Source organism: Furipterus horrens, unplaced genomic scaffold (genome assembly GCF_987537825.1).
Source record: "Furipterus horrens unplaced genomic scaffold, mFurHor1.1.pri manual_scaffold_5, whole genome shotgun sequence".
NCBI classification, from domain to species: domain Eukaryota; kingdom Metazoa; phylum Chordata; class Mammalia; order Chiroptera; family Furipteridae; genus Furipterus; species Furipterus horrens.
In genome coordinates this window covers 102,423,045-102,448,718 of record NW_028327175.1, presented here as the reverse complement: position 1 = coordinate 102,448,718, position 25,674 = coordinate 102,423,045, and the positions used below count along the sequence as shown (strand labels likewise).

Below are 25,674 nucleotides of genomic sequence, written 5' to 3'. Positions count from 1 at the left end.
ACTTTGGAACAGTTAATGTATGCCCTCTATTCAAAAGCAAATTAAAAACATGTTAGAAGTTAATTAACCTGGCTGCTGTGGCTCAGTGGATTGAGCGCTGGCCTGCGAACCAAGTGTCACTGGTTTGATTCCCAGTCAGGGCACTTGACTAGGTTGCACGTCAGGTCCCCAGTCTGGGGCGCGAGTGAGAAGCAACCACACAGTGATGTTTCTCTACCTCTCTTTCTCCTTTCCCCTCTCTCTAAAAATAAATAAATAAATAATTTTTAAAAAAGTTAATTAAAACTAGTTTAAAAAGTGGAAATTGAAAATAAATACCAGAATTCTGCTACATATCATATAGTTTGCTGGAGAGATGTGCTGAAGTACAGTAGTCCCTCTCCATATCACGGTTCACTTATTGCGGCCTCTCTGTATCGTGGAATTTAAAAATATATTATATTTAATTATTTATCGAGGATTTTTCGCTATATCGTGGAATTTTGCGGTACTGTATATGTATGTTGTTAAAGTTACATAGGTTTAAGAATGTAGAATATGTTTAAACATAAATAGTGTTTATAAAAGTGTGGAAAGGTTAATAAGGGACTGGGAACTGTGTGTGGGAAGGATTTATAAAGCCTTAAAATGTATATATATAAATACTAAAATAAATGTAAGGTTCCTACTTCACAGATTTTCACCTATCACTGGGGGGGGTCTAGAACATAATACCCGCGATAAGTGAGGGAATACTGTACACAGTTTCTACAGTTACCATATTTAAATTGTAAACGACCTACTATCTAAAATGAGAGAACCTGTGGGTTGATCAAAAAGTTCGTTTGGTTTTTACTGTAAGAAGGCTCTAGTAGGGCTTAGTTGTCTTTAACTTCATTCAAAACAATTTTGTTAGATTGTATTGTGACAGCTGTCACATCAGCGTGCATTAAAAAAACTTAGTAAGTTGGTAAATTTTTGTGTAGCCATTTTAATACTGAAGAGGAAGAGACTAAGCAACATTTTTGGCATATTATGCTTTATTATTTCAAGAAAGGTAAAAACACAACTGAAACACACATGAAAAAGATTTGTGCAGTGTATGGAGAAAGTCCTGTGACTTAAGTATAAATGTGTCAAAAGTGGTTTGTGAAGTTTTGTGCCGGAGATTTCTTGCTCCACGATGCTCCATGGTTGGGTAGACCAGTTGAAGTTGATAGTGATCAAATTGAGACATCGAGAATGATAAACATCATACCACACAGGAGATAGCTGACATACTCAGTACATCGAAATCAGTAAAGTTATTGGTGAAAATGAAAAATGTGTCTTTTATATTATGGAAAAAACTAAATGAACTTTTTTGTCAACCTAATAGTTAGAACATATTAGAGTTTCTTTAACATGGATTATGTCTGTCTGGGTATGCTACAGAGCAGGAATTATGTAGGAACTGAGATGTTTGAAACATTAAGGTTCTTATACTCTAAATGTAGGTTTAAAAAAAATAACTAAGACATGCTTATATACAGTGACTTGCACATATCAAGTAAAAAAGAACAAATTTTTAAACTTTTCATCTAAAAATACAAAATATTATATGAAAAAGTAGTTAAGTTGTGCTTATATGAAGTTCTATAGGATTTTAAAGGAATGGACATTCAATGTGAACAAAGGCTTCAGGAAAAAAGTGGAATTTAAATAAAGATAGGTGAGCCCTGGCTGGTGTGGCTCCGTGGATTGAGTGCTGGCCTGTGAATGAAACGTTGCTGGTTCCATTCCCAGTCAGGGCACATGCCTGGGCTACAGGCCAGATCCCCAGTTGGGGGGGTGCGAGAGGCAACGCACATTGATGTTTCTCTTTTTCACTCCCTCCCTCCCTCTAAAAATAAATAAAATCTTTTTAAAAATAGGAAATAAATAAGTAAATATAGATGAAATTAGTTCCAGGGTTAAAACTGTAAAGGGGGAAGGGTATGCTAAATAGGACAGTACAGATTCAAATGAAGAAACAGAATTATGGTGAGTTTAGAGGACAGAAGACCTATCAAGAATCAGTGTTTTGGGAAGTTGTGGGTCAAAATTTAAGACATTCCAACATAATATGAGAAATCTAGGCTTTTTATCCTATAAAGTTGAGGCTTTTATATCATGAAAATGGTTTTCAGGTAGATTCAACTTTAAGCAACCTCCCTGTCAGTAGTTTATTCCAAAGCCAGGCCTCCTACCATACCATACTGCCTCATGTTGAAGATGTTTTAAAGGAATTAATGTAGCGAGTGAAATAATGTAAGACTTTGTGCCCAGAGAGAAAGGAGGAGGGACTGTGTTGTGTAAACTTAAAAATAATTACCACTTATTATGCACCTATTATGTGTCAGGCCCGTAACTGTGTCGGATGTTTCATATATTTATCTATAATCCAATTTGGCAAGGTAATCCCATATTATTCCCATTTTATAAATGAGAAACCTGAAGTTTGGTGGAACTTGCAAGTAGTTGCCACTCAGAAGTTTGCTGACTGCCAGAGTGATGAACAGTCATAGCTAGGATTAATATTAAGGTTACTCCTTCCAGTACACACCCTTCTCTCCTAACCAAGGTCTCACCACTGGGTGCAGAGGCCTGACTGAATGCAGACTGAAGATAAATGAAAGCTACCCTGCCATATTCTGCATAATTTTAAAACTAAAACTAAACTCTTCCTTGGACATTGAGTTTGCGGGTGGTTCTGAACCACAGAACATTGTATACAGTTGAGGAAAACTGTGAACCTGGAGACAGTAAATGCTGTATAAAAGTATGCTGTGCCCATCTTCTTTCTAACCAGCTGTGTGATCTCTGGAAAGTTGTGAGAACTTCCAAGCCTCCAGAATCCCTTCTATAACATGGACATAACAGCATCTACCTCAAAGGATTGTTGTGGGAGCTGCAGTGCAGAGAACTTGGCAACTAGGTTCAACAGATGCTATTACAATTTAAAATACTCCTTTTCTTGGGAAACAAATATTAAACCTGCATAGTAGTCTTTGACACTTCTGTTGAAATCTTATACAGATTCCTATCTTTGTTCTCCTACCCCCATTCGTCTTTGTGACCTTTTCTTTACACAGAAGAACACAAGTATTTGTAGACTTGCAACGAGTAACCGTAGCAAACAACGCCCCCCCAGAAGAGTAAAAATGCCACTGTTGCTGCTGCTCTCTTTTAATTAAAAACCCTAAACAGGCATACCCACTTGGATGTTACTTAATTAACAATCAGCGAGGAAAAGATACTGAAGCAGTAAACTTAAGCGATGTCGACAATAAATCTGTTGACTAACATGGATTCTCGTCCCCCTAGGACCACAGTTACAGCTGGAGTCAGAGAAAATACTTTTATCAGGTCCTTCGGTATCCTGCAGAAAATCAGACAAAACCAAAAATCAGTTATTTTCTTTAGCCCGAGCATCAGCGCTGGAGGGAAATCCCTCACTTGTATTTTTTAAAAAGATGTTGTCTACATCTCCTAGCCCCTTGCACCATTCCAACTGCAGTCAGGAGATAACCTGCGGGCTAAGGGGTCCACCTATGACTCGATAACGCGGGATCGCCTAAGAAAGGGTGGACACTGCCCGCGTCGAGTCGCAGGGGACCAACGGACGTGGCCCGCAGCGCTCACGGCGCTTCCCTGGACCCTGATCGGTCCTGGCGCGTACGCACAGGCGGCGCAGGCGAGGCGAGTGCGCGGCCGGGGCAGCAGCTGGCGCTGGCGACGCTTGCGCTGGCTGTTGAGGAGCTTCTGTGTGATTTTGCGTTCGTGGCCGCCAGGCACCGGCCAGTTGGTGCGCTGTTCCCGCTCGCGCCGTGTCCGACCCTTGCTGTGCCCGGCCCCACGAGCTGGGAAGTCACGCAAGTAGTAGTATTCGAGGCAGTCGTAGGGCTCCTCTTCAGAGCTCACTGCCGGCCACACCTCTGGTGGCCGTGGTTGGGCCTGAGGAGGACCACAGCGAAAGGTTGAGTCCATCGCGGCCACTCAGCCGTGGGCCGCGCAGGCGCGCGCCTCTGCAGGCCCCACCCCAGCTGTGATTGGCTCCGCCTGGGGTGGGGGGCGTATGCATGACATCACAGAGCCAAGCTTGTACCCTGCACAGGGTCTCTGCGCTCCAGCTGGGAAAACCGTGACTCACTCCTCTGCGCAGGTCTGTGTACTCCTGACCTGAGTGGGGCAGTTGGCAAAACCTGACTGGGCATTTCAGTTGTGTTGGTCAAAAATGGTAAACTAACGCACACAGAAAAGGCCACATGAGGGCACAGCAAGAATGTGGCCTTCTCAAGCCAAGGAGAGAGACTTCAGGAGAAACCAACTCTGCTGACGTCTTGATCTTACACTTCCAGCCTTTACAACTGTGAGACAGTAAATTTCTGTTAAGAAAAAAAACAAGTAAACTGTTCAAGTGTCCAAAGGAACTACTTAAAGAAAATGTGGGCGGTGTAATTCCAGAGGGAGTTGATCAGCAATAAACATTCCGGGTAGGCTATTGATGTCAGGAGAAAGTAAGTGCTCACTAATGATGTAAGTGAAAAACTGTCTTCTGAAGAAATGCTTCCAGGATCCCAGAAATGTATTTTTAAGTCACATCCGTCTATAAAAGACTGAAAGGAAATTCATCAAAATGCTACAAGTTTTCTGACTGGGTAGGGTTGTATATTAGTTCTTTTTCCTTTCCTCAAGTCCATGTTTTTGAGAAAGAGTAAGAGTTACTTGTATTAAGAGAGCGTTTAGAAGGAAGAGCACCCTGCCTAATGCAAGGCCCAGAACCGGCACAATTTTGGATTATCCGCAGGTGCCAACATCCCAGGTGTGGAGGCATAAGCTCGAAGACAATGCGTTGGCAGCCTGTGGTGAGGGCAGAGAGTCCTAAGCTGCAGCATTGGGGGAGGGTGCTCCAGAAAGCATCAGAGGCTAGAGGAATCTGGTCAGGTGAACTGAGCACAGTAAATGCTGAGAGTTATTGGGAAGAAGGCCTTTGTTTGGGTTTGCTTTAACTATGTGGACAAAAAAGTATGAGGTTACTTTCCTAACTGGGCAGGTCATGGTGGATAATCATGCTCCAGGCTTACAACTTTTTAGTAAAAGACTTATTTTTGCTTTAAGCAAGCTGACTTCATTGTTTCTGTGTATTTGGGTTAGTTAACATACCTTTGAAATAAACTGTAACTACCCTAAAGAGAGCACAGGAGAAGCAAGAGAGCCTTGCTTCTCCCACCTCCAACTAATCTTCCTTAAGTTCCCTCCTTAATTTCAAATGCATAAAAGAATCTGCAAAATTGTTATTCTCCAGAGCATTTGAAATCTTGCTCCCTGGCATATGTCATCAATTTGTCTCAAATAAAGTCATATAAAGATTCTCTACAGAGTTGGAAGTTTCTTACATTGACAACTGCCACCAAATTGCAGACGCCCCCTTAGGGATTTTCTTTTGAATAGATTGAAGATAATTCTCTAATTAAAAAAGAAAAGGACTTCCCAGGTATTTGATCTTGCTGAGTTTGTCTGTGACCAAGTTGCTGATTTGAGTTTTTTCTTCTGCACTATGAAGTCTCATTCCTGGTGGGGCATGGCCTACATACCTTGCTCTAAGGGCAATTTTGGTGGTTCCTTAAATGAACAAGTCCCAGGAGAGTGTTTTTAATTAAACACTGGAGGGGATTTGGGTCTGCTGCATGGGCAACAGCAGACCCTCCATATCACCCTGCCCAGGCTCTGTAGCTTCAGTTTCACTGGAGAGGACACTCCAGCGTCATCGCAAGATGTCGACTCAACACGGGAGGAGACAGATACCGGTTATAAGCTCATCCGATTGGCGAAGGAAACGAGCGCCAGGGGTCTCCTCTGATGGTGGGAGAGGTCATCGCACCTCACTGGACAGCTACCGCCCGCCTCAAGCTGGGCAGCCCCAGCCAATTAGGTGCCGTCTCGCCATGGCTCGCCTGCCCCACTGGGTGCGTGGGGATCAGAGAGGCGCCTCTCGAAAAGTGGGCCACAAAACACCCGCACCAGTTAATTCCAAGCAAACAACAAGAAAGAAGCCTCCGGCTCTTCGCCTCACTAGCTGGAACATCAAGACCATGTGCCCCGGACTTACTGCAGACCTTCCGTGGATCAAGGGTGCCAGGAAAACCGCTGTCATCGATAGGGAACTGGCACGACTAAACATCGACATTGCGGCTCTACAGGAGACCCGGTTGGCCGACAACGGAACTATCAGAGAAACCAACTACACCTTCTACTGGCAAGGGAAGTCTCCGGACCAACCAAGACAGCACGGTGTTGGCTTTGCTGTGAAGAACACGCTTGTTAACTCCATAGAGCCACCCACAGGAGGCACAGAGAGATTACTTACCCTCCAATTGTCAACAACTTTCGGCCCAGTCAGCATTCTTAGCGCGTACGCCCCAACCCTCTGCGCCACCATCGAAGAGAAAGAACAGTTCTACCATGCACTGGACGAAGCGTTATCCAAGATCCCCAGAAGTAACGCTCTCTATCTCCTTGGAGACTTCAACGCAAGAGTAGGAGCCGACCACATGGCCTGGCCCACCTGCCTTGGAAACTTTGGGAGAGGAAAGATCAATGAGAATGGTCAGCGACTGCTTGAGCTTTCGTGTCACCATGGCCTGTGCGTGACAAACACATTCTTCAAGTGCAAAGAGATCCACCAGGTGTCATGGAGGCACCCCCGCTCCCGCCATTGGCACCAGCTTGACCTCGTCATCACCAGAAGAACGGATATTGGCAGCACCCTCCTCACCCGCAGCTACCACAGTGCAGACTGCGACACGGACCATGCCCTCGTGGTAAGCAAGGTGCGCATAATGCCGAAGAGGTTGCACCACTCCAAGATGAAGGGTCGCCCACGCATCAACACCAGTTGTGCCAGCAACCCAGTTAAGACCCAGCAATTCATCAACAAGATGGAAGATGCACTCGGCGAGGGAGTGGCGGCAGATGACATTATCGAATCCAATTGGCCACGTCTCCGCGACGCCATATACAACTCCGCCATTATTGCTTACGGGAAGAAAGAGCGGAAGAACGCTGACTGGTACGAGGCTCACTGGGAAGAAATGGAACCCGTGATCGAGGCTAAGAGGAAGGCCCTACTGGCTTACAAGGTCACGCCCACTCCCAGTACACTGGCCCTACTGGCTTACAAGGTCACGCCCACTCCCAGTACACTTCAAGCTCTACGGGCTGCCAGGAACAAAGTCCAGAAGACCGCCCGCCACTGTGCCAACACCTATTGGCTAAACCTGTGCAGAAGCATTCAGGAAGCCGCCGTTATAGGCAACGCACGAGGAATGTATGAGGGTATCAAGAAGGCAACAGGCCCAATCCCCTCCAAGATCGCCCCCCTTAAGTCCAAGACAGGTGAGGTCATCACTGACCAGGAACAGCAAATGCGGCAGTGGACCGAGCACTACCTCGAGCTGTACGCAACGAAGAACACCGTAACAGACACTGCTCTTAACGCCATCCCAGACCTACCAGTCATGGAGGAGCTAGACACCCCACCTACTGCGGCAGAGCTCAGCAAAGCCATCGACCGCCTCGCTTGCGGGAAAGCACCAGGAAGCGATGGAATCCCTCCAGAAATCCTAAAGAGCGGGAAACCAGTCCTGCTACAGCCGCTCCACCATCTACTCTGTCTCTGCTGGAAGGAGGGTTACATCCCCCAGGATATGAGAGACGCCAACATTATCACCTTGTACAAGAACAAAGGAGACCGCAGCGACTGCAACAACTACCGGGGCATCTCTCTCCTCAGCGTCGTCGGCAAAGTATTCGCCCGGGTCGCTCTTGCCCGCCTGCAGACCCTTGCTTCCCGCGTCTACCCAGAGTCCCAGTGTGACTTCAGAGCTGGCCGTTCAACAGTGGACATGATCTTCTCCCTACGCCAGCTGCAGGAGAAGTGTCACGAGCAGCATAAACCACTCTACCTCGCCTTTATCGACCTTACGAAGGCGTTTGATCTGGTCAGTCGAAGCGGTCTCTTCAGCCTGCTACGGAAGATTGGCTGTCCACCACATCTGCTTGCTGTGGTCATGTCCTTTCACGACAACATGCACAGCACGGTGTCCTACAACGGCGCAACCTCTGAGGCCTTCCCAGTCAGCAGCGGAGTAAAGCAGGGCTGCGTCCTCGCGCCTACGCTGTTCGGAATCTTCTTCTCCATGCTCCTCCAATACGCCTTTAAGGACTGCAGCGAAGGTGTCTTCATTCACACCAGATCCGATGGCAAGCTCTACAACCTGGCCCGTCTACGAGCCAAGACCAAAGTCAAAGAGGTGCTCATCCGTGAGATGCTCTTCACCGACGACGCAGCTTTGACATCACACTCTGAAGAGGGACTCCAGCAGCTAGTCACTTGCCTTTCCCACGCATGCAAGGAGTTCGGACTAGCCATCAGCCTGACAAAGACGAATGTTATGGCTCAAGGCACGGGGACTCCCCCATGCATCACCATCGACGGGTACACCCTGGAGGTTGTCAACGACTTCACTTACCTCGGGTCCACCATCTCGAGCTCTCTGTCAGTCGACTTGGAGGTCAACCGGAGAATCGCCAGGGCAGCCACAGTTATGGCCAGACTGAACCGGTGAGCGTGGAACAATTCCAGCCTCACTGAGAAAACCAGACTGCGCATCTACCAAGCCTGCGTACTCAGCACTCTCCTCTATGGCAGTGAGACGTGGACCACCTACGCAAGGCACGAAAGGAAACTCAACAGCTTCCACATGAGGTGCCTGCGACGCGTCCTGCATGTCGCCTGGCAGGATAAGGTCCCCAACACCGAGGTGCTGAAGCGAGCCAATATGAGCAGTTTGCATGCAGTTCTTAGCGAGAGACGCCTCAGGTGGCTCGGCCATGTCAAAAGAATGGATGCAGGCCGTATCCCCAAAGACCTCCTCTACGGCGAGCTAGCAGAAGGCAAGAGGATGACAGGGCGCCCAAAACTGCGGTTCAAAGACATCTGCAAAAAGGACATGACACAATGCTCCATCAATCTCAACACATGGGAAGTTCAAGCAGACGACCGCCTAGCCTGGAGGCTCGCAGTCAGGCAAGGTACGTCACGTGCAGAGGCTGCGCGCAACGAGGAGGCGGTCCAGAAAAGATCGAGGCGGAAGCAGCGTCAACAGCAGCAACAACAGCCATCTGCCTTCACCTGTAACAAGTGTGGCAGGGATTGTCACTCCCGAGTCGGACTGCACAGCCATTCTCGGCGGTGCAGATAGACTCTCAAGAAGCTACGCCATCGTCTCTCGAGACGGACGGCTGCCGACGACGACGACGACGGAGGGGATTTTCTCTTACATCCACATGTCTTACATCTGCTATTGGGAAAAAGAGAAACTAATATTTATCCCTATACCACTCTTCCATACATAATCTCTTTGAAAAAATCTCTTTAGAATTTGTCCTTATGGAAATATTCAGACATTCTCAAAGGTGAAAAGAATAGAACAGTGAACTCCTCCCATGTCCCATCACATGGATTCAACAATTATCAAGATCCTGTCACATTTGCTTTATGTACCACATTCTATTTTCCTCTGCTTCAGCATTTTAGATCAAATTGCAGACCTTATGTCATTTCACCCCTATATGAGTATATCTCAACGTACAGCTCTAAAAAAACTAGACATTTCTTATATAACTGCAATGCCATTTTTACACCTGACCAAAAAAAAAAACTATTCCTGTTATTATCTAATACCCAGCCCAAATCAAATTTGATAGTCTAAAAGACATCAAAATATATACAACTCAGAATATATACAAAATCTACACATGCAATTAGCTTGTATGGCTCTTAAGTCTCTTATGTCAAAGCAGTCCCCCTGCCTTTTCATTTTTCTGACATTGCCTTCTTGCAGAAACTGGGTCAATTTCCTGTAAAATGTGGATTATCTGCTTCCTGTGGTGTCATTTAACTTGTTTCTTTCTCTGCTCACTGACCACCAGCCTCTGCACTCCATGGAGGATCAACTGTGCAGGGGGGGCAGGGTGGTGGTGCTCCAACATGGTCTGTAGCTGTCCACTGGGTGTGCAGGCCCTGGGGTTTCCCGGGTGGTGGAGGCCAGGGTCAGCCACCACCTGTGTTCTTCCCACGGTCACCCAGCATGAGCTACAAAGCAATCCCTGTTACTTCCCAGATGAAGCCAAACTGTGATCCAAAGTTGGCTGCTGCTAGGCCAGGCCTGGGTCACTTAGCCAGAGAGGTACAGGGGCTGGAGGCTCAGTGAGGCTGGCTGTTGCTTGTTTGAGAGGATTTAGGAAGTTGGGAAACGTAAACTGAGACCAGCCATTTATTTGGAAAAGCCATTGTTAACAGCTTGGGTGGGCCTGTAATTTGGGTGGGGTGGAGTGTCAGGGATTTCCCTAGGGCTGTGGAGCAAATTGTGTGAGCCAGGTTGATGGAGTTTCAGACATGGGCCCTGCATTCCAGCCGTGGCTCTGTGGAGGGAGGGCTCTGGAAAGCAACAATGGCCTCTGCCTGCCTTTTGGTCTGGAAGAAAGCTGTCCCCCAGCTCTTGCCCTGTTGCATACACTTCAGTTCCTCCCTGTGTGCTACTGGTGCCTTTCCAGCTACTATCCCAGTGCTGGAGCTCAGAGGGAGTGAGTCTGAGTAGGTCCGTGTGTGGGCTCTTTAAGAGGCACTGCTTGGGACTCTAGTGGTGCCTTTCATCGACTCAAACCCTGCTGGTTTTTACAGTCAGAAGTTATTGGGGCTTATCTCCCTGGCACTGGAATGCTGGGCTGGGGGGCCTGGTGTGGGGCTGGGACTCTTTACTCCTGAGACATCCCCTGTGAATTTTTTCCCCCACCACACATGGGTGTGGGACTACCTCATTCCATGTCTCTACATCTCCACATCTCTTACCAGTCTGGCTGGATGTGGTTTCTTTAGTTCCATAGTTGTTGGACTTGCATTCATCTCGCTTTCTGATGGTTCGGAGTGATGGTTGTTCTGTAGTTTTGTTGTAATTTTGATGTGATTGTGCGAGGAGGTGAGCCGTGTTTACCTATGCCTCTATCTTGACTGGAAGTCCTCTGTAATAAGATTTTTAAAATGGACTTTGTATTGTGTTTAGTGTTTTAACTCTAGACTATGGGGATAAACAAATAACTAACATTTTTCAGGAGCAGACTTTAACTCTTTGTATTAGCATAACTATGCACAGATTATAAACTTCTGTCTTATTACTTTAAAAAAATGTTTTATTGATTATACTGTTACATTTGTCCCAATTTCTTTCCCCTCTGCTCCCCTCCACCCTGTGATCCCCCTCCCTCCTGTTGTCCCCCCCGTTAGTCCATGCCCATTGGTTGTGCATATAGTTCTTCTCAACCTCTTCCTGTCTACTCCACTCCCTTCTACTATGCTTCTTAATTCCTGTACCATCTCCTTCCCTTTCCCCCCTTCCCCCTCCCCACTGACCTCCCCCAAATGTTCCCCATACCTATAATTCTTTTCCCACTCTGGTTGCCTACTTAGTTTGCCTCTGTTTCGATTCCCTAGTGTCTGTTGTGGGTTGTTGTGATACAGTTTTCATTTTAATGTTCATAGTTTTGATCCTCTTTGTCCTAAACCAGTCCCTTTAACATTTCATATAACAGTGGTTTGGATCTGATGAACTCCTCCAGTTTTACTTTGTCCTGGAAGCACTTTCTCTGCCCTTCTATTTTGAATGACAGCTTCGCTGGATAGAGTAGTCGTGGTTGTAGGTTTTTGCTTTTCATTATTTTGAATATTTCTTGCCGATCCCTTCTTGCCTGCAGAGTTTCTTTTGAGAAATCAGCTGAGAGTCTTATTGGGACCCCTTTGTATGTAATTCTCTTCTTCTCTCTTGCTGCTTTTAAGATTCTCTCTTTTTTTGGAACTCTCTGTGCTTCCTGGACCTGTAAGTCTATTTCCTTCCCCAAGTTCGGGAAGTTCTGCTTCATTATTTTTTCACATAATTTTTCCATTTCTAGTTCTTCTTCTTCACCTTCTGGCAACCCTATGATTCCGATGTTGGCCTGCTTATAGCTGTCCCATAGGTTTCTGAGACTCTCTTCATTTTCCTCACTTCTTGTTTCCTCTTTCTGCACTGGTTGACTATTTATTTGTTCCTTCCCTTTTTTCTGATTTGTTGATTTGATCCCTGGTTTTCCTTCCCTCACCACGAGTTTCGTATGTGTTTTCATTCATTTCAGCAGGACTATCCTTCATTCCTTCCCTGTCTTGTTTAAGATCTGCTGCAAGGTGTGTAAGCATTCGTATAACCAAAGCTCTGAACTGTGGCTCAGAAAGATTTCCTATCTGCTGATCTGTTAGATCAGATATTTGCTGTCTGGTCAGCTGCGTGACTGGGATCTCTATCATGATCTGTGCCATTCTGACAGTTTGGTGTTTACCTTTGCTTCCTTGGCAGGGCTGTCACACCTCATAAGCTATAGGGGGCGGAGCCCCATGCAGTCATCACTACCGGCTGACCCTTCTCACCACACTGTGGTGCTTTGTGTGGGGGCGGGGTCCAAGATGGATTCCTGCCATTCACTCTCTGCTGAGAGACCGGGAGCCTCCTCCTCCATCCCCACCCCCTCTGGCCCTCACAGTCTGAGGCAATGGGGGTCCACCTTCCCTGGCATTGGAATCGTGAGCTGACAGGTTTGGGGTGCAGCTGGGGGTGCTCCCCAGGCGCTTCTCGCCTCCCCTTAAAAACGGGTGTCTATGCTTACTGCTGTCCCACTGCCATCCATGCAGCTGCCGCCCCAGCACAGCTTGATGTCTCCACCCCGGCTTTGCCCCTCCTACCCGTCCAGACAAGCACCACTTCTTTATACCTTCATATGTTGGACTTCCATGTAGCTTTATTTTCTGGAACTCCTGGTTATTTCTGGTTTTGCGGTAGTTGTATTCCTTCTTAGTTGTGGAGGGAGACAGGGCGTGTCAGTCTAGGCCTCCATGTTGGCCGGAAGTCCTCAATAATACCGGTTTAACTTCACATGACCCTTCAGGAGCCAGGAACCAATGCCCTTGGGTGCTTGTCTTATTACTTTTTAAGTTAATCATTGCAACTAACCCATGAGTTAGTGGAAAAAGAAATCGAGATTCATTCAGGTCATATGGCTTGCCCAAGGTCCATGGTGAAGTGACTCCCAGTGTCTGCATTTGGGCCTTAGCAGAACTTGCTGCTGTTTCTGATATCCCTCATATTAGAAGACAAATAATACTCATGTGAAAACTGAGAACTAGCAACAGTTTACATTCAACACTTCTCTCTCTTCTGCATTTATTCATGCCTTTGCATTTTTTGTGTATTTGTCTAGTTCCTCTTTAAGATCAAACACACCTTTGTCCCTTCATCTCTAGTTCACAGTAGGCATAAAATAAATGCTTGTTAAATAAATACATGTAAGAATATATAAATAACCAAGCTATTAAAAACTACTAATTAAAATAAATAAAATTTAAATAGCTTTTTCAGCCTCATTCATTATTCAAAATAATTTATTGAACATGTACCATGTGCCAGGTATTGTTTTAGACTTTCAGGATAAAGTTCCCTGATCTCATACAGTTTATATTTAGTGGTAGGAGGCAGACAATAAAAATATGTATAATAATATGTGGCCCTGGCTGGTGTGGCTCAGTGGATTGAGCTCCCGCCTGTGAACTGAAAGGTTGCTGGTTTGATTCCCAGTCAGGGCACATGCCTGGGTTGCAGGCCAGGTCCCCAGTTTGGGGCATGCAAGAGGCAACCACACATTGACATTTGTCTCCCTCTCTTTCCCTCTCTCTAAAAATAATTAAAATGTCTTTTAAAAAATAATATATGAGCACTCTTGCTGATAAGTGCAATTAAGAAATATAAAGAATGGGAATGTCACAAATGTAATATTTCAGACAGAGTGGTTGGAGGGTCTTTTTGAGGAGGTGGTATTTTAGCAAAGTCTAAATGCAGAGAGAAAAAGTGACATGAGCAAAATGCTCTGAGTGTTTCCCCTCCCTCAGAAAACATAAAAACCTCAGAAACTGGCTAAAGTAACCTTATAGGACCTCTGAAAATAGTCGGATGTCTACAGCAACCAAGGAAGTACCCAATCAAAATAAAGTCACATTCAAAGTAGTAGGAAATTTTGTGCTGTTCTTACTCGCTCTTGACTCTTCTCTTCCACAGTAGAGCAATGTTCTTGGGCTGAAGGAGGCAGCAGCCCAGTTCCAAATTCCATCTCTTGAACCAGAGGGAGCAGACCTTATTTACAACATTCTAACCTGTTTGGGGCTGAAGGACTAGTATTTGTTTTGTATCACTTGAAGCTCAGGTGAAAAGCGGGGGACACTGCTCAGGAAAGCTTCAGGGGGACAACAGACCCACAGATGCCTGGAGCAAGGGATTACAGGTGGAGACATACAATAGACCACCTAAGGTACCAAGGAGAAGGTGGATGAAATTCTGGAGAATTAAGATATTCAAAAGCTGCTGTGTATATTGGGGAAACTGATAAGGCCACACAAGCCCAGGGAAGACTCATGCTCAGAAAAAACTTTGAAGACCTTAAGCTTTCACCTAGAGCTGACCCAAAGCTCAGAAGACCCAGATAACTAGTGAAGAACTTCTCGACAAAGAGCTGGTCTGTAAAGACTAGAAGAGATAGATTCTTTCCAATGCCCAGTTTTGAATAACAACAAAAAAATTAAAAGGCATACAAAGATAGGAAAAAAATGGCCCATTCAAAAGGATAAGGTAAATTGGTAAAAACCATCCCTGAAGAAGCATATGCATTGGACTTACTAGACAAAGATATTTTTAAAAGTTATCTTAAGTATGATGAAAGAGCTAAAGAAAAACATAGACAAATAGCTAAAAGAAATCAGGAAAATGATATATGAATAAAAATAATATCAACAGAGGCAAAAAATTATATATATATATATATATTTTAAAAGAACCAAATTCTGTAGCTAAAAAAACCCCACAATAACTGAATTGAGAAATTTATTAGAGGAACTGAACAGCAGCTTTGAGCAGGCAGAAAAGAGAGTCAGTGAACTTGAAGATAAACACATAAAATTATCAAATCTGAGCAGCAGAAATGAAGAAAAGTGAACAGAGCCTAAGCAACTTATGTGGCATCATCAAAAGGACTAATATATGCATATATGCATTATGGGAGTCTCAGAATGAGAACAGAAAGAAGCAAAGATGATTTGAAGACATAATGACCAAGAACTTTACAAATTTAAGAATATACATGGCTGAGAATCCAAGAAACTAAATAAACTCCAAGTAGGATTAAACCTAAGGAAACCACACCAAGACATAATCAGACTGTCAAAGATGAACAGAATCTTGAAAACAGCAAGAGAAAAGTAACGTGCAAGAGATCCTTAATAAGATCAGAACATTAGCAGCATGGTGGCATGAGAGGTTCTCCAGGTTCCTCCCCTTGAAGTTAGAAGTTGGACAGCTACAATTTAACAGAGGATTCCCTGTTCAACACATGAACACCTCTGAGAAATCCTTGCACTGAAACACCTGAACGTTGGTGTATCAGAGTAAACAGAGGAGACGGGAAGTGGGAAAGACAGAGACAGGTGACAGAGACACAGTCTGGAGCTCACTGCAGTAGCTGGGGAGGAGTCAAGTTACAGCAATCACACTCTGCAGCCCGAAAGAGCAGAGGTATAGAATAAACATTCCTGCCTGAGTGGTCAGCACATACTGTGGCTGAACCCAGTGGCAGCGGCAGAGATGGAACACAAAAGTGGGGCAACTGTAGTCTAGCAGCCACCATTATCAGCAGAAAACAAGGTCACAGACACATAGCCATATCCTCTTACATTCCCAGAGCTCACCTCTCCTCACCCTCCTAGAGCTTATAGTGGAGCTCCAGCAGAAGCTGTTGCAGGGAAGTGTTGGGTTACAGAGCACATGATCCCTGAGGACTGGAGAAGAGGAAACATTTCTTCCTGAGTGGCAGGCACACACTGTGGCTAATTCCAGTGATGAGAGGAGATATAAAGGTGTAGCAGCTGAGGGCTGGAAGCTGCCATTACTGGGAGGGGAACAAAGCTACAAAATGCAGGCGCTAGCTCCTGCTAGCCAACCCCACTGCAACTTATCACATTGGTGCCTAGTGGAGGCACCTGGGACACCTGAGATAGTACAGCACTGTGGGCAGCATCTAGTTGCAGGAGGAAACCTGGTCATCTCATGGGCCCAAAAGTTCATTGCCTATCACATTCCCCCACAAGGGTGATGCCCTCAGACTGAGGTGACCTGGTCACAGAGGGGATGCCCACATCCCCAGGGAATACAGAGTATTTTCCACAGCCAAGGTGATACTGCCCCACAGGGATCCCTGAAACCCCAGGAGTGCAAGTAAGAGAAAATAAAAGGTTGCATTCAAAATAAACACATTAAAAAAAAAAAAAAAAAAACACACAACAAAGTACTTGCACTTCAGCGCCACTTACTGGAAAACAAAAGAAACACCTCTCCTGCCCTGACCGGCGTGGCTCAGTTGATGGAGCATTGTCCTGGGTAGGGAAAGGTCACTGGTTTGATTCCCAGTCAGGGTTGTGGGCCTAGTCCCCAGTTGGGGCACGTATGAGAGGCAACCGATTGGTGTATCTCTCGCATTGTTTCTCTCCCTCTCTTTCTCACCCCCTTCCCGTCTCTCTAAAATAAGTAAATAAAATTTTTAAAAAAGAAGCAGATTCCATTCCAATAAATGCTTAGGCAGAGAAATTACCCATCAAATACCATGAATAACTAAGATAACAAACTATCTCAGAAAGAAAATGAACAATCTCCAGAAAATAAATACATGGAAATATGTGATTTATTGATAAATGGTAGTCAAGAGTGTAGGTATGAAAAAACTCAACAAGATACAAGAAAATGCAGAAAGTCAATTTAATGAACTCAGAAATAAAATCAATAAACAAAAGGACTAATTTACCAAAGAGATTGAAACTATGAAAAAGAATAAACATAAATTCTGGAACTGAAGAACTCAATGAAAGACATGGAGAATGAATTAGGTTAGAAAAATATGACTGACCAAATGGAGGAAAAAATAGTGATACTGACAAGAGAAATCTAGAAATGATGCAGATGAAAGAAGAGAGAGATTTGAGAGTACATACACAAGAAAGAACTCCATGAGAACTATCTGACTCCATCAGAAAGAGCAATACAGTGTAAGAATAATGGATATACTAAAAGGAAAGAAGAGAGAAAGAAACAGAGCTTATTCAAACAAATAATCAAGCAGAACTTCCCAAATCTATGGAAAGAACTGGATCCTTAAGTCCAAGAAGCAAATATAACTAGTTATCTCAATGCAAAAAAGCCTCTTAGAGACACATTGTAATGAATTTGTTATAAATTAATAACAGAAAATTCTCAAGGCAGCTAGGGAAAAGAAGACAGTAACCTATAAAGGAAACCCCATTAGATTATCATTGGATTTTTCAGCAGAAACCCTTAAGCCAGGAGAGAGTTGAATCAAATATTCAAATTATGGAAAGAAAGAAATCATCATTTAAGATTAATATACCCAGCAAAGCTATTCTTTAGTTATGAATAAGAAATGAAGACTCTTCCAAACATACAGAAGCTGAGGGAATTTATCACCACAAGGCCTGCATGACAGGAAATACTGAAAGATGTTCTTTTATCTGAAGCAAAAAGACAAAAGGACACAAAACTGTAAGATGACTAACAGAGAGAAACAGGAAATGACAATTGTTCTTTAGATAGAGTAATATAAACTTAAACATAACATAAAGGTTAAAGGAGCTAAACATTTTTAACAACAAAGTCACAGGCAATAGCTCCTGCAATTTGGAAATAAAACTCACAGCATAAAAATAGAATTGTGACAACAAAAACATAAAAGGGGAGGGGGGAAGGACTGAATTTGTACAGGAGAATGAAAAATTAATGCAATCAGAAGAAAATGGACTACTTTCTTTTGCATAAACCTAATGGTAACCACATCAAAAACTGAGATACATAACATAAAAAGAGAAGAAAGGGTAGAAAAAAATCATAGAATAAAACCAAGTTAAAATGATAGAAACACAAATGAAAAGAAACAAAAGGGAAATAGAGCTATCAGAAAACAAAAGATAAAATGGCTATAGGAAATCTTGATATCTCAATAATCACCCTAAATGTAAATGGACTGAACTCACCAATAAAAAGGCACAGAGTAGTGGGTTGGATCAAAAAACAAAACCCAACTATATGCTGCCGTCAGGAGATATATCTCAGCTTTTAGGACAAACATAGACTCAAAGTAAAGATGTGGAAAATGACCCTCCAACCAAATGGCATCCAGAAGAAAGTGGGTGTAGTCATATTTATACAAAGGGGACTCAAAAAATCCAGAATTTATTTATTAAAAATTGTGTATTCTTACATGTTTAAACTTAGTCATTTTCAAAGTACTCTCCATTTGATGCAATATACCTATCAAGATGTTTTTCCACTGCTCAAAACAGTTTTTTTAACTATATTTTATTGATTATATTGTTACAATAGTTCCAAATTTTTCCCCTTTGCTCCCCTCCGCCCAGCACCCCCCTTCCCCAACAATCCCCTCCCCAAGTCCATGCCCATGGGTCGTACATACAAGCTCTCCTGCCTCACCCTTTCATATATTCTTCTTCTTCTTTTTTTAAATAATTAATTAATTAGTTAAATATTTTAACAATAAAAAATAACAATCCCTCCCTCTCAGACTTAAGACCCTTTACAATCTTATAAAGGACAATGGACGAAGGTCTCGAGCTCCTCTAGCTGCTTCAAGCTGGACATGGTCGTCGTCCTACCTACCCTTGGGTTAAGAAATCCCTAATAAGAGTGGGGGTGTGTAGGGGAGGGTGGCCTTCCCACAAGGGGAAGGATCGTGCAGACTCCAGGTTGGTTGGCTGTCTCTGGACAACGGCATGCTTGGTTTAACAGGCTGGCATCCTTGTTGTATTCTGGGGGCAACAGGGTTAAAGGACATCATTCAATCCGTAACCACTAGGTGACAAAAGACAGGTATTAATTTTTCAATGTCCCACATTAGGGAAAAGAAGGCCTTCTTTGGAGGAAGGTGTGCCAGGTACATTTCACCTGTCCAAAACCCTTTTGCCCATTATACTTAGTTTGGACTGATGGAAATATTTTAGGTTTCCCCCCTCTCAGGCCTCTGGGCTCTTTCTGTCCAAGCCATTAGGATAGAAAAGAGAAACCAGTTTTAAAGTGAAGCCCACAGACCACCCCGTTCTTCACCAACCCAGCCACTTAGTTCAGCCAAACCATTGAGTCTCAGGAGGCAGCAATGCAGACAGGATTAAGTGAGGCCTATACGTACAGACAATCACTCAGGTAATGAGATCGTAGGCTTATGCCCTTTGAAAACAGAAAACACATGTTAATTTATGTAACATAACCCACATACAAGTCTCTAAATCTGTAGGACTGTCTTATCGGAAAGACATCCAGTTGCAAGGCATTTGACATTCTTCTTGCCTGTAAATTAAACATCTTTGATAATGCCACAGACATAGTTTAACTTTCAAATGAAAACAAATTTTAAATGAAAAGAAACTTTAAAGACTGTTAGCTGCACTACTTTATAGTCTACCACTGGGCACTGTGATCTGCCTTGAATCGTGATTTTTCTCCCTAAGATTACCCTCCTTGTCATTAAAGGGACTGCATTAAGTTCATTTTTAATTTATCCTGTTCATTTGCATAAACACAACAAGAGCAGCAAATGATCACTTATGATCTTTAGTTCTGCTTTGCTGGAACGTACGCAAGGAACATTTAGGGTGACCTTCAGTGTGCCCTTCAGGGCACAGAAGCTGAGCCACATACCTGGCATTCAGCCTTGCCTGTAAACACCTGTCTTTTCCAGGTCCTCCTGGTTTTCCATTGTGCCTTAAGGTCCCTTCTAGCCATCTTTCAGGAAAACAACCTTCACTCCTTCCCTGGAAAGATTGCTATGGACTGCTCATCCATCCAAGGTACCAGGCCTTTTATCTCGTGGACTTTTATTACCTTTGAAAGTCAGTCCCAGTTGCTCAGGGCTTTTTGGTAACAACCAAAGCCCAAGCATGTCTCCTTTAGGCATGACATTCCATTCAAAGTCTTAGTTAAAAAAAAAAAAAAAACCTCTATTAACAACTGGTCTTATTAGTTTTATGCAAAGAAACTTAGGTCATTACTTACTTCTTTAGAATACCAAATTCTGGAGGGATCAGATAGGGAGAAAATATATACAGTGTGAAGGAAAATCCTTGTCCTTCTAATATTCACTGAACTTGCATTTCTATTCTTTATATTTTTATTTTTTCCCCCCACTAAAAATTTTTCTGTTTGTTTGTTTTTCCATTACAGTTCTCACTTTTTTTCCCCTTCTTGCTTCCCTGCACCCTGCCCCCCCTTCTTCCACATTCAGTCTCCACCCAGTTGTCCATGTCCATGGGTCATTTATACATGTTCTTTGACTAGACCCTTCCCCTTCTTACCCCTTCTCTCCCTCCCATCTCCCCCTTTGTTACTGTTAGTTTATTCCTTGTTTACATACCTCTGGTTCAATTTTGCTCATTTGTTTGTGTTGTTCATTAGTTTCCTGTAACAGGTGATAGCATAAGGTAATTTTCTTTTGTTGCCTGGCTTATTTCGCTAAGCATAACTCTCTCTAGTTCCAATCATGTTGTTGCAAATGGTAGAAGTTCCTTCTTTCTTTCAGTACTTATTCACTGTCATTTCCCCCCTTTGTACCCGTGTTCCTCTCTGTCTCTCTCTGTTTCTTCATCTTCTTAAAGCAGACCCTTTAGCATCTCTTGCAATGCTGGTTTGGTGGAGATGTATTCTTTTAGCCTTCTTTTGTCTTGGAAACTCCTTATTTCACCTTCCATTTTGAATGAGAGCCTTGCTGGGTAGAGTATTCTTAGTTGTAGGCCTTTGTTTTTCATTACTTGGAATATTTTTTGCCATTCCCTTCTGGCTTGTAGTGTTTCTGCTGAGAAATCTGATGATAGCCTTATTGGAGCTCCCTTGTATGTTATTAGTTGTTTCTCTCTTGCTGCTTTTAGGATTCTCTCTTTGTCTTTGAATGTTGGCATTTTAATTATGATGTGTCTTGAAGTGGGCCTGTTGGGGTTCATCTTCATTGGGACCCTCTGTACTTCCTGGACTTGCATGATTCTTTCTGTCTTCATGTTAGGGAAGTTTTCTGTCATTAGTTTTTCAAAGAGGTTTTCTATCCCTTGCTCTTCTTCTTCTCCTTCTGGAATTCCTATGATACAGATATTATTACGTTTCATGTTGTCCTGCAGCTAGCTGTCTTAGAGCCTCTTCAGTCTTGTTCAGTCTTTTTTCATTTTGTTGCACTGTCTGTGAGTTTTTGTCTACATTGTCCTCCAGCTCGCTGATCCGATCTTCTGCTTCCTCTAGCCTGTTTTTAATTCCTTCTACTGTGTTCTTCAATTCAGAGATCGTATTCTTCATTTCCTCCTGGCTCTTATTGATAGCTTCCATGTCCTTTTTGATGCTGGTATAATTCTCAGTAAGTTCCTTATAGTTCTTCTGGAGTTCACTGTAGTTTTTCTGGAGTTCTTTGTAGTTTCCGCTGAGCTCATTGAGCTTCTCCATAATCCATGCTTTCAATTCCATATCTGATAGTTGGCTCCCCTCTATTTCATTTAGCACTCTTTCTGGGGACTCTACCTTTCCTTTCGATGGGGGGCTGTTTCTCTGTCTCCCCATTTTTGTGACTCCTATTGTTTGTTGGTGCTTCTTAGAATGATCTGCACTTCCTGGATCTGCCTCAAAACAGTTTTTGAACTTGTAAAATTTGATGCCTTTTTGGGCTTCTGCCATTTTTTTTTTTTTTTTTTACCTCTTCCACACCAGCAAAACATTTCCCTCTGAGGACTTTTTTAATCCAGGGAAATGAAAAGTCTCTTGGGGTGGGATTGGGTAAATAGGGAGGGTGGGGCATGGGGGTCATGCCATTTGTGGTAAAAAAAACTGCTGAACATTCTGTGCAGTGTGGGCAAGTGTGCTTGTGAATCACCCATCATGAAATGGGCAAACGCACTGAAAGAGTCTTCAAAAAATAAATCCTCTGAAACCAAAGGCAGCCTCTCACAACAATGCCGCTGGTACATTGTTACAAATGGGTTCCTAGAACATTCACCTAGTGGGAGAAGCCTGTACTACAAGGGGCCTGCCATCCAGAAGATAATTCTGGGGATTTTTTTTTTTTTTTTGGCGGGGGGGGGGGGGTCCATCCCCTAAAAGGGTAACAAGAGACAAAGATGGATATTTTATAATGATAAAGGGGGCACTATATCAAAAAAACATAATAACCCTGGCCAATGTGGCTCAGTTGGTTGGAATGTTGTCCTGTAACAAGGTCGAGGGTTTGATCCCAGTCAGGGCACATTACCTAGGTTTCAGGTTCAATGCTTGGTCTGTGTGGGCACAGGAGGCAACCAATTGATGTTTCTCACATCCATGTTTCTCTCTCTCTCTCTCTATCTCTTCTCCTTCCTTTCTCTAAAAGCAATGAAAAGATGTCCTCAGGTGAGGATTAAAAAAAAAGAAGACATAACACATAAATATATATGCAACCAATCTAGGAGCACCAAAATATATAATGCAACTACTAACAGAAGTAAAGGGAGAAACTGACAAAAACACAATTATAGTAGGGGACCTAAATACTTTATTGACAGCTATAGATAGATCATCTAAACAAAAATGCAATATGAAAATGTCAGCCTTAAGTGACATTAGACCAAATAAATATACTCAATATCTACAGAGCCTTTCATCTCTTAACAGCAGATTACACATTCCTCTTTAGTGCACGTCAAATATTCTCAAGGATAAACCATATGTTGGGACACAAAACTAGCCTCAACAAACTTAAGAAGATTGAAATCATACCAAGTATATTCTCTGACCACAATACATTCAAAGTTTGAAATCAACTGCAAAAAGAAAGCGAAAAACCCCACAAATATGAGGGAGACCCCCCAAAACAGGAATTATCTTCTGGAGGGAAAGCCTCTTATAGTACAGGCTTTCCCCGCTAGGTGAGTGTTCTAGGAACCCATATGTATCAGTGGCATTGTTGTGAGAGGCTGTGTTTGGCTTCAGTGGATTTTTTTTTGAAGACTCTTTCAGTGCGTTTGCCCATTTCATGATGGGTGATTCACGAGCACACTTGTCCATACTGCGCTGAGTGTCCAGCAGTTTTTGACAAAAATGGCATGATCCCCCATGCCCCACTCTTCCTATTCACTTGATCTCACCCTAAGTGACTTTTTTTTGTTTCCCTGGATGAAAAAGTCCTCAAAGGGAAACGTTTTGCTGATGTGGAAGAGGTGAAACAAAAATGACAGAAACACACACACAAAAAATCAAAATTTATGCATTCAAAAACTGTTTTTGAGCAGTGGAAAAAACTTCTTGATAGGTTTATTGCATCAAATGGTGAATACTTTGAAGGTGACTGAAGTTTAAACATGTAAGAATAAATACACAATTTTTAATAAATAAATTCTGGGATTTTTTTGGATTTCCTCTCAGTGAAGATTAAATAACATGCCATTGAACAAAGACTGGGTCAGAGAGGAAATAAAAGAAGAGATCAAAAGATACATAGAGACAAATGAGAATGGCAATACAACATATCAAAATTTTGGGATACAACAAAAACGGTAATAACAATTTATATCATTACAGGTCTACTCCAAGAAAAAGGAAATCTCAAAATAAACTACCTAACATTTTGCTTTAAAGAACTAGAAAGAGAACAGATGAGGCTCTTTACACCTCCTGTTCAAGAGACAGCCACCTCTTCCTGCACAGTGGCAGCCACAACCCTGAGACACGATGGTGAAGGTCAGAGTGAACAGATTTGGCTCTATTGGGCACCTGGTCACCAGGGCTCTTATAACTGCAGCAAAGTGGATATTGTCACCATCAATGGCCTCCTCATTGACCACAACTACATGGTCTACATGTTCCAGTATGATTCATGGCAAGATCAAAGGTACAGTCAAAGCTAAAAATGGGAAGCTTGTCATCAGTGGAAAGTCCATCTTCCAGGAGTGAGATCCTGCCAACATCAAATGGGGAGATGCTAGAGCTTAGGGCTCACTTGAAGGGTGGAACTAAGAGGGTCACAATCTGCCCCTTCTGCAGATGATCCTATGTTTGTGATGGGCGTGAACCATGACAAGTATGACAACTCCCTCAGGATTGTCAGCAATGCCTCATGCACTGTCAACTGCTTGGCTCCCCTGGCCCAAGGTCATCAATGACAACTTTTGCATTGTGGAGGGACTCATGACCACAGTCCATGTCATCACTGCCACACAGAAGACCATGGACGAGCTCTCTGGGAAGCTATGGGATGATGGCCAAGGGGCTGCCCAGAACATTATGCCTGCTTCTACTGGTGCTGCCAAGATTGTGGGCAAGGTCATCCCTGAGCTGAATGGGAAGCTCACTGGCATGGCCTTCCATGTCCCCACCCCCAATGTGTCAGTTGTAGATCTGGCCTGACCCCTGGAGAAAGCTGCCAAATACAATAACATCAAGAAGGTAGTGAAGCAGGATCAGAGTATCCCTTCAAGGCCATCCTGGGTTATATTGAAGACCAGGTTGCATCCTGCAACTTTAACAGTGGCACTGACTCCTTCACCTTTGATGCTGGGGTGGGCATTACCCTCAATGACCACTTTGTTAAGCTCATTTACTGGTATGACAATGAATTTGGCTACAGCAACAGGATGGTGGACCTTATGGTCCACAAGGCCTCCAAGGAGTAAGAGTCCCTTGAGCCACCAGCCCCAGTGAAAGGAAGAGAGGCCCTCAGCTGCTGGTGAGTCCTTGCCTCAGATTGATTCCCCAACACTGTGAGAATCTCCTGATCTCCACAGTTTCTGTCCCAGACCCCATGAAGAAGGGGAGGGGCTTAGGGAGCTCTACCTTGTCATACACCATCAATAAAGTTCACTCTATCTAGCCAAAAAATAAAAGTAAAAATGAAGCCCAATGTCAGTAGATGAAAAGAAATACAGTCAAACCTCAGTTCTCAAACGTCTCCTATCTTGACGAAGTTGTTCATGGAAAAAATGTCTTAGCTGTCAAACAGAACTTCAGTTCTTTACCTGACAACCCTTTCATGCTAATATCTGTATGATCAGTCACTCATCTCTCAGGTGACAGAGGAGATCTGGTTTTTGAACAAATCGCTTCTCGAACAGCCTTCTGGAACAAATTAAGTTTGAGAACCAAGGTTCCACTGTAATGAAAATCAGAGCATAATAAAACAAAATAGAAAACAAAAGACAATAGAAAAGTTAATGAACCAACAACAATCTGGTTCTGTAAAAAGATTAATAAAATTGAAAACCTCTCGTTAGAATCACTAAGGAAAAAAGAGAAAAGACTTAAATAAAGACTCAGAAATAAAGCAGTTACAAGAGACACCAAAGAAATATAAAAGATTTATATACAAATACTATGAAAGCCTATATGCTGTCAAATTTGATAACCTACAAGAAATAAATAAACTCTTAGAAATACATAACCTTCTCAGACTGAATCATGGAGAACTGGAAAA

General features: G+C 43.4%; 1 protein-coding gene and 1 pseudogene across 1 annotated transcript; one reads left to right on the top strand and one right to left on the bottom strand.

Annotated features, from left to right (window-relative positions):
* Positions 1 to 3,169: 3,169 nt before the first annotated feature.
* On the bottom strand, positions 3,170 to 4,004 carry NUPR2 (nuclear protein 2, transcriptional regulator). Its single transcript, XM_090279128.1, has 2 exons — positions 3,684 to 4,004; positions 3,170 to 3,379 (listed from the first exon to the last, which is right to left on the bottom strand). Coding segments are annotated over exons 1-2 (306 nt in total). The 5' UTR covers positions 3,988 to 4,004; the 3' UTR covers positions 3,170 to 3,377.
* A 19,932-nt stretch (positions 4,005 to 23,936) lies between these two features.
* Positions 23,937 to 24,877, top strand: LOC150009170 (glyceraldehyde-3-phosphate dehydrogenase pseudogene; annotated as a pseudogene).
* The last annotated feature ends 797 nt before the right edge of the window (positions 24,878 to 25,674 follow it).